The 9315-nt window shown below is 53.4% G+C and overlaps 1 protein-coding gene across 1 annotated transcript; it reads right to left on the reverse strand.

Annotated features, from left to right (window-relative positions):
* Nucleotides 1-641: 641 nt before the first annotated feature.
* Nucleotides 642-2344, reverse strand: FOXI2 (forkhead box I2). The gene is made up of 2 exons (XM_025880008.1): nt 1834-2344; nt 642-1084 (listed from the first exon to the last, which is right to left on the reverse strand). The coding sequence occupies exons 1-2, from the start codon at nt 2342-2344 to the stop codon at nt 642-644; spliced, it is 954 nt and encodes a 317-aa protein (XP_025735793.1).
* Between the last annotated feature and the right edge of the window lie 6971 nt (nt 2345-9315).

Consider the following 9315-nt stretch of genomic DNA (forward strand, 5'->3'; position numbering starts at 1 on the left):
GCCCTCCTTCCTTCTATCACCAGCACCTGCAGCCACAAGAAAGTCCCTCCTACACCGGTCCCACTCCCAGTCCCCGGAGTGCTAGATCCCCCTCGGTGCCACACTCCCGGTGAGGGTGAAGAGAAGCTACCTGGCCCCACAGGGCTGCCGCTGACCCCCCTGGGACTTCCCTCGAGCACCGAGGGAAGACCCTGAGCCTCCAGGTGGACCAGGCTGGGCTGGAGGAGGAAATGGGCGGCGGCGGGTAGCACACGGGCTGCCCTCCCACAAGCCCCTAGAAGTCTTTTTGGAATGGGCCAGGCTCCCCGCGAAAAAGCTGGGTCTGGGTGCCAGCCTGTCGCCCCTTGACGGCGGATCCAGGCAGAGCATGGGTCCAAGGTCCAGACGAATTGGAAGAACTGGTGGTGCAGGGAGCGGCCCATTGGCTCCATGTGAATGGTCCCCTGGGTGAGGCAGGACGGGTGGGCCACGGTGGGGCGGGGGGGCGGGGGGCTGAGATGCGCTCAACTCAGTTCTGTGCAGCGACTCCCGGAGGGCTCTGCGCTCCCTCCACTCCACCGACTCTGTGGCGCCGAGCAGGCGGGAATCCGGGCTGGAGCTCAGTACCTCTGGACCGCACTTGGGACAATCCCCGCCTCCCCTCAAACTTCGGTCCCCTCCCGACTGTAGAGGAAGTGGCCCACGCGGAAGCCGGTGGCCGCCCTCTGATGGCTAGCGCCGAAGCCGGGTGCGGGGCCTGGGGCCTGGGGCCCTTGGGCGGCGACCGTCGTCGGTCTCCCGAAAGAAAAGTCCCCCGCCAGGCCCGCGGGGAAGGTACCGAGGCCGCCAGCCAAGGCCCCCATGGCCGAGGCGAAACTGGAGAAGCAGGCGGCGGCGTCGGGCGCGGGCGGGGACGGCGGGGCCTGCAGGTCCGGGGAGGCCGCGCCAAGGGGCTCCAGCTCCGGTGCCTGGGCTCCTCCCGGGCTCCGGGCTCCCGAGGGAGCAGGGGCGCCCACCTCTCCTCTCCTTTTCCTCTTCCGTCGGAAGTTCCCGTTGTCGAACATCTTCTCGCAGTTTGGGTCCAGGGTCCAGTAATTGCCTTTACCTGCGCAAGAAGAGAGGGCTCAGCTCAAAAAATATGGGGTTTGACCGACCATGGTGTGAACATGTCGAATGGTGGTCTACTTCAAGAAGATTCCCCCAGAGGTCCCGCCATTCGTCCTCACCCCCACCCTAAACCTTGAGGTTTGTACCTGGGAGGGCCTCCACAGCCAGACTGGGAAGAATGTGGACATCCCAGAAAGGCCGGGGAAGGGCAACAACCAAGAATACCGAGCCCCTCTAAGTTCAAGGCCAGGGAGAAAGTCTATGGGATGCACTGCCACCTGGACTGTGGCAGTCACGCTGCCAATGGAGCCCAGCGGACCCTGCTTGGCCTCTGGCTTGTCTCCCGCGCTTCTCGAAGCGGCGTCTCACTGGCTTTACCAGTTCTTGGGGGAGCCACTGTCCTCCCCGTTTTACAGCAAAGGACACTGAAGCCCAGAGAAGTAACCCCAAAGGTCGCCCAGCTGACCAGCTCTCTCGGTTCCTCCTCCGCGGGAGCGCACAGAGATTTTCGAGACTCACAGAGTCCTAGACCTGAAGTCAGGGTCTGCGGGTCCCTGGGTCGTCTCGGGGCCAGGCCGCTGCCAAGCACGTCTCTCCTCCTCCCTCTCCTCCCGCCTCAGTACCCCGAGCTGTGCAGTGCGGGAGGGGCTGGGTTGCCCCAGGCCGCCCCGAGTCCTAGAGTGCCAGCAACCGGGCTGCGGGAATGCGCGGAGTCCTGGACGGGGCAAACGGGCGCGCCCTTTTCACCTGGGTCGTCCTCCTCGCGGGGCACCTTCTTGAAGCAGTCGTTGAGCGACAGGTTGTGGCGGATGGAGTTCTGCCAGCCTGCCTTGCTGCGCTTGTAGAAGGGGAAGTTGCCGGCCACGTACTGGTAGATCTGGCTGAGGGTCAGCTTCCGCCGCGGCGCGCTCTGGATGGCCATGGCGATGAGCGCCGAGTACGAGTAGGGCGGCCGCACCAGCCGCAGCAGCTCCTGCTGGCCCGAGAGGCTCAGCCACGCGAGGTCGGCGCCCGCCAGGCCGCCCGGGGCGCCGAGGAGGGGGCCGGGCGCAGCGTAGCCGGGGGCGGCGTAGGGCGGCGCGGCCCCGGGGCAGGGCGCATAGGGCGCGGGGCTGAGAGCTGGTGCGTTCAGCCACAGGCGCTGGCCGGCGCCCGCCGCGCCCAGATCCCCGCGCGCGTAGCCCGCCGGGGGCGCGGCTGCCCGGGCCTGGCTGTGCGGGGCAGGGCACACACCCGAGCCGTCGCAGTACGAGGCCATGTCCAGTCGCTCCCGGGCCTGGCCAGGAGGCTCGGCGCCGAAGCTCATGGGCGCCCCATCCAGTGTGGCTGCCAGCAGCTCCTGGGTGCGGCCCGCCGGGCCCCGCCCTCCGCCCTTTAAATGCCGTCGGGTCCCTAGCCCGAGGTGAGTGTGGGTGACGAGCCCCCTCCCCCGACAGCGTTGGGAGAGTGTTGCCTCGGTCCCCGCCCCAGGGTCAGCTTTCTGCCCCGCCCTGGTCCGGACGGGAGCCAGACTCGCCGCCCCAGTGATTCCCCCACTCTGTGCCGCCTGCGCCCGAGACCAAAGTCCCCGGGAATCTCACCGATCCCGGCCTCATCTGGCCTCTAGGGCCCCGGAGTCTCGGCTGTCCTGGACCCTCGCGCAGGTACCACGTCTCCCGCAGGCCCCCAGTGGAACGCACGTCACCTTTGCTCGCCCATGGGGGAGCCTGCCCTTGCGGAATCTCTCATCACCCAGGGCCACTGTGTGGTTGGGGCCACCGGGAAGGGAGCAGAGGGCCGCTGCTCTGGGGAAGGAGTCTCGACGAAGCCCACGGACGTCGATGGGCTGGGGCCACGAGGAGAGGCAGCACGGTGAAGGACGCGAGTGCCCAAGGCCAGGCCTGGCTGGGCCAAGACAGTGGCACTGGAGTCATACGGAGTCCCCGCACAATTAATGCGCGAAGGCGGAACAGACCCCTGAGAGAGTCCAGACACTGGAAGCTCTCGGGCCGCCCCAGCTGTCTAGCGAAGCCTCTTTTTTTTTTTTTTCCGAAACCCCGCCTGGCTTGTTCCCGCCGTGGCCTCCGCCACGGGGTGCAGGGATTAGCAAAACCCTCCACTGGCTTTCCTGGGACTCCAGGAAGACCAGGACGTCTGTGTGCGCCCCACGCTATGCGCCGGCGCGGCTCCCCCGGCTCCCCCAAGCTCGCGGGTCTCCCTGGCTGTGTCTCTCCCTACCTCCGGCTCCCCCTGGTTCCCCAAAGCCCCGGCTCCTGGCCTCCCTATTCCGCACCAGCTCTACGGGCTCTCTTCCCTCCGCGCCCCATGCGCCCGGTGCCCCAAGGCTGGGTGCCTGGAAAGAGCGCCAGCCTCCAGGACTCCGAGTTCTTGCCACCTGCCAGCGCGCGCGGGAGAAAGGAAAATTCTCCGGTGATCAAAGTTCGGACGGAGATAGTAGATGGGTCCCATCGCTACGAAATTCAGCGCCTGCTGTAATAGAACCAGTCTCACTGAAATCGGTTTCCGCCCTGGCTTTGTGGATCCTCAAAGCAAATACATTTAAACCCATTTAACAAACCAAAGTTTCAATCCTATTGCCCGCCTCCCCTCCACTTTTGGTGGTGGGGAGAAGGGGGAGGGCGGTGGATTGGGGCTGAGGACTGGACGGAGGGAAAGATTTGGACTTTGGAATTAAGGGTCCCATCTTGTGTCAGCCATTTATTCTTGGTGTGGCTTTAGATCTGTCAAATTGTAATTTCAAATTTTATGTAAAACAACCAATTTGTGGAACAATTTAACAAAGGGCAAAAGAAGAGTCCCTCCATTGCAACATAGTCCTCTTCCCTTAAAAGTAACTGCCCTTAAGAAGTGCTGGGCGACCTCATGGCGGTTCAGGGGGTGATTCAAGGCTTCTAGAGGGTAGAGGCCAGCTCCTCAGCCAGCCTGTACCCACCCCCCCCCCCCCTCTCCCGCCCCGTTCTCATGCCCACGGTTCTCCCAGGGGGTCAACCCTTGGTCGCCCCCCGCCCCTCCCCCCCTTCCCCAGAGATTTCTGATTGTGGTTGGAGGAGTACAGGTAGTGGGGATCCCAGGTAACTTTCAGAAGCTCCCCCACCCCATGGCTGCAGGGACAGCTTGGGGGGGTGGGGTGGGAATCCTCAGGGTGGAAAACACTACATGCTTGGTCTTGCTTCCATCAGCCAGAACCATCTGCCTCTCAGCTAAGTGATTTTCACAATTTTTCCTCACAATTTTAAACACGTGCTGCCTTCTGTAGATGCGACAAACTTTTTGGTAACAGCACCTTAAAGAAAAAGTCTTTCCCTCAGCGAATATGGTTGTAAGCATGACTCAGTGTTCATGATGAAGAAGCAAACTGTCTCAGCGCACGTACACCCCTTCTGCCCTCCCTAACAATACTTAGTTTGCTGAGAATCGTCTAGGCCAATTTCCACACTGGCATTTTGCAAAGACTGCTGGTGAGGAGGCAGCTGTCCAGAAACCAGGCTTCATGAGGCTGGGACAGCGCAGAAGCCACCCAGCTCAATCTTCACCCAAACCATGGGAGTCATGGAGAAAGAGCATCGGGCTCAGAAACACAGCCATGGGGGTGGACTTCCCAGCACAGCCCGCATCCGCAGGACCTACAGCCCTTCTTCCTGTGTTCCGCAGCAGATGTGGGTGTGTAGCTTCTGCAGAGTCAGGGAGCTTTTGCTCCTCCCTTGGGAGGGGTGTGGGGAGGGGGGTTGGATTGCTCAAGGCTCTGAATGTAGAAGACACTTGTTTTGGAGGAGTAACACTGTGATTTGGGAGGAAGCATTAATGTTATCACAGTGAACTGCAGTACTGTGATAATAAAAGCAGAGATGCTGAATTTTAAAGAACATCTTGGCTCATCTCTTACAATGAAAAGGAATAAAAAAAGATGATAGTTCTTTCCAAATCCCCTTTAATTTTAATAGCCTTTCTTTCTGTTAATATTCTAATTCTTTAGCACTTGCGAATTTCAGGACTTCTAAGAAAATCAGATGAAGCTTCATGTAATTTCTCTCAATTTTGCTTTTATAAAAAGCATTACAATTTATGCAGGAAGGCCCATATTCTAATCAGTGTTCTTTGCTTTCTCAGCCCAATGGCTGTCTCCCATCTCTGCTGTAATAGTCTCCTTATCTTTCAACAGATCGGACCCATAAAATGAGTATCAGTGGATGGAGGATAGTCATTTGGGGGAAGAAATGTTTTAACACTTGAGTCAGAGTTGGACAGAACGCTGATGAGCATTTTTCCAAAAGGGAAAACAAAAACAAAAACAAAAACTCAGGGGGATGAAATAAGGAAAAAGACTCCATCTTCAGAGTACCCAGCTCCCCCTGCACCCTCAGCCCTGCCCAGTCTTCCTAACAGAACTACATCCTTTCCTCCAACCCCTGTCCCCCTTCCCCTTTATTCTCAAAAGTGACCCCACTGCCTACTTTGAGGATAGGTCTCCCCAACCTTCCTCCACCAAAATTCCAAGCCCCCCTGCAGGCTCACCCACACCTTGCTTTCCTCTCTTCTGGCCATCATGGGAGAGGTGTCCCTCTTTGTCACACTGGTCTCTCTCCGAGGCAAGACTGGGACCAGGCGGGGCACAAGGGCCACCCGAGGTGCACCATTTAAGGAGGCACCCCCCGGGCAGGGCCCCGAGTGAGAGGTGCAGTGTTCCCAGGCCTCATGCCCACGGTTCTCCCGGGGGGTCACTCTGTGGTCGCCCCCGTCCCCCCACTACCACATTACGATCTCAGTGTCCCCAGCCTGAGTCCCTCTACAGAAGCTGCTCTCTTTCTTTCCTTCTCTCCTGCCTCTGCTGGTGTTTGTTCTGTCCTCCCCTCTGGAAAACCCACTCAGCCCAGACAGACAGCTGCTCAGGCACAGTCTCTGGTGGCCTCTGTCTCCAGGAATCCAGTGATTACTTGCACTCCTCATTGCTTGACCCTCAGCAGCTCTTGATGCCTTCCAGAATCCACACCCCTTCCTCTCCCTGTTTTTCCGCTCTGTTCTCTGATTTTCCTCCCCTTTCCTGGCTTCTTCTCAAGCTCTGGGTTGGCCTGCCCTCCTCTTAGGGCTCTGTTTTCACACCCCCTTTTCCTCGCTCTGTGGGTTTAGGTACCAACCAGTAACTCATGGTTTCTCAGACTCAGTACTATTGACACTGGGCTGGATAAGTTTTCTTTGCCCTGTGCATTGTAGGATGATTGGCGGTGTCCCTGATGTCTGGCTCCTAGGTGATGGCCGTACCCCTCGGGTGTGACAACTAAATATATCTTAGAACATTGCCAACCATTCCTTGTGGGGCCAAATCACTTCCAGTTGAGAACTCCGGAGTTCACCAAAGATTCTGTCATTTTTGTCAGCCATTTGGATGTCCTCTTCTCTAACTCAGCATGTCCCAAACTGAATTCTTCATCTTCCACACAAGAGCGATGACAGCAGCCTCTAGCAGCTGAAAGTGGCCCCAGGCTGATAGCCATCGAGGAAGCAGGAACTCCAGTCCTATAACCACCAGGAACTGAGTCCTGTCAGTAACAGCAATGACCTTGGAAGTGGACAGGTAGCCAACCTTGATTTAAGCCTCAAAAGAAAACCCAGCCCTGCCTTCCAGACACCTGACCTACAGAATCATGAGCTAAAGAATGGGTATTGTTTTAAGCTGCTAAGTTGTGGTAATTTGTCACACAATAATAGAAAACTTAAACGCAAACAGGGCCATGTCATTCCAGTTCAGTGATCCCCTCTTTGCAGTTAGAACGAGGCTCCCACTTCTCACTGAGCCTGGGCCTCCCCAGGGCAAGGTCCTGCCCCTGTGCCCTTTCTTCTCACTATCTCTTGTGTGGGACTCCAAGAAAGGCACATCCACTGATATTCGAGCCTGATTGGCAGGACCCAACTTGGTTGGAAGAGTCTACTTAACTTTTTAAAACATTTGAAATTGGAGAGAACTCAAGCTTTTTGGTCTTTGAATGGACCATTTACAGTATCCACAAAACCTGTCCTTGACTTTTGCAGTTGTTGTTTTCCAAAGAAGGCCCCAAGTTCTGGACTGATATATGGATTTCCAGTTTCTCACTCTAGAAGAGGTCAGGTCCGGGCCACTATGGCCAAGAGCTGTGGCGGGAGTCAACCCAACCTTGGCCTCAAGCCACGGATCTTAGGTCAGTGACTCCATCTCTGCCTTCCATGTTTTCCCCACCTGTGAAGTGCTTTGACCTATTAGGTTTCTCGATTAACACACATAACTGAAATTTGCTCCAAACTCTTATCATTGAGAAAAAAGACTAAAACAACATTAGGGCTCTACAGATTGCCAAAACTTTTCTTCAGCCAGAGAACGTAGAAGGTGAGAGCTTTACCTACAAGACAGACTTGGATCCAAGTGTTGGCTCTAGTCCCAAGCACCTGCTAGCCCCCTCCAAGCCTCAGTTTCTCCATCTGCAGAGTAGAATGAATAGTGCCCATCTCATGGTTATTATGAAGTCTACCTGAGTTGATACATGTAAAATATGCATTAGTGAGTAGTTGCTCTCTAGCATCTGTCGGCATTCTCTCTTTTAATTAATCAATCATCCATTGGCCTAGAAAATGAATCTTGCGTTTAGCATTGGTCTCTCTCTATAAGTTAAATACATTCAAATGTGTTCTCTCTATTCTTGATAGATAACTGAGGAGAGGCTTTATTTATGAGATTTTTTTTCTCCCAATGTACTCCAGTTTCCTTTTATTAAGTAAAAACCTGACTATAATTAACTATAATACTTAAATAGATGACATCGCACTGATTTTTCAACTTTTAAATTTTGTATATTTTAACTTTTATTCTCACCAAGATCAAATGTTGAATAAAATTTTGTAAGTTCCTGCTGCATTTGCCTCATCTCTGTGCACATGGGTATTTTCTTGTTGAAGCTTTTACGTGTAAATTATACACCTTTTGATTCTTTGTTCTTAAACATGTCAGCATCCATCTTTAAAAAGAAAAGACATTGTCTTATACACCATCTTGTAATCATAATGAACAAATTGGCAGTAATCCTATAACATTATCTAATACACACTTCATATTGAAATTTCTCCAATTTTTTCGAAATAACTTTTTAACCTTTTTCTTTTCAAATCAGAATGCAATGTACCTATGAGAGCAATCATGTACTGGTCATGTCCTTTCAGTTTCTTTTATCTTAGAACAGCCCCTACCTTCTGCCCCTACCCCAAAGTTTTTATTTAAGGGTAACTGACTCTTTAAAAAGAGCAGTCCAGTTGACTTGTGGGAGGTCCCACAATCTGGATTTGTCTGATTGTTCCCTCCGGTGATGTTAACTTTGTTAATGTATCCCCCTGCACTTCTTTTATGCTGGAAGTTAGGTTTCAAGATTGGTATAGATTCTGGTTAAGTGGTTTTATCCCATCATATCAGCAGGCACACGACGCCAGGTTGGTCCCCTCTCACTGACTGAGTGTGGTCATTGGGTTAAGGGAGTGACAGCTAGATCTCTCATTTGTAAAGGCAGTTAGGAACTAATCTGTGGCATGATGCCTGAATACAATAAAAAAAAAAAATCCACTCAGCAATTGCGCTAGTAGGTATTTATCCAAAGGACACAAACATAGTCATGTGAATGGGCACCTGCACCCCAATAGTTATCACAGCAATGTCCACCATAGCCAAAATATGGAAAGAGTCCAGATGTCCATTGACTGATGAATGGATAAAGAAGATGTGGTGTATATATAAAAGGGAATAATACTCAGCCATCAAAAAGAGTGAAATCTTGCCATTTGCAATGATGTGGATGGAACGAGGGGGTATTATGCTAAGCGAAGTAAGTCAGAGAATGATAAATACCATTTGATTTCACTCATATGTGGAATTTAAGAAACAAAACAGAGGAACATAGGGGAAGGGAGGGAAAAGTAAAATAAGATAAAAACAGAAAGGGAGACAAACCATAAGAGACTCTTAACTATGGGAAACAAACTGAGGGTTGTTGGAGGGGGGGGGAGGGATAATTGAGTGGTGGGCATCAAGGAGGACACTTGATATAATGATCACTAAATTCTTCCCCTGAAACTAATAATGTAGTATATTTTAACCAAATTGAGCTTAAATAAAAAATTTAAAAAAAAATCCAGTTCCCCAAGTAAAAGGATCCCTAGGTAGGAATTGCTACTGATCTTATTTTCAGTTGGTGGTTGCTGCCTGAATCAGTCTATTCA

Source organism: Callorhinus ursinus, unplaced genomic scaffold (assembly GCF_003265705.2).
Source record: "Callorhinus ursinus isolate GAN/ISIS: 27379988/994484 unplaced genomic scaffold, GSC_fseal_2.0 scaffold58, whole genome shotgun sequence".
Classification (NCBI taxonomy): domain Eukaryota; kingdom Metazoa; phylum Chordata; class Mammalia; order Carnivora; family Otariidae; genus Callorhinus; species Callorhinus ursinus.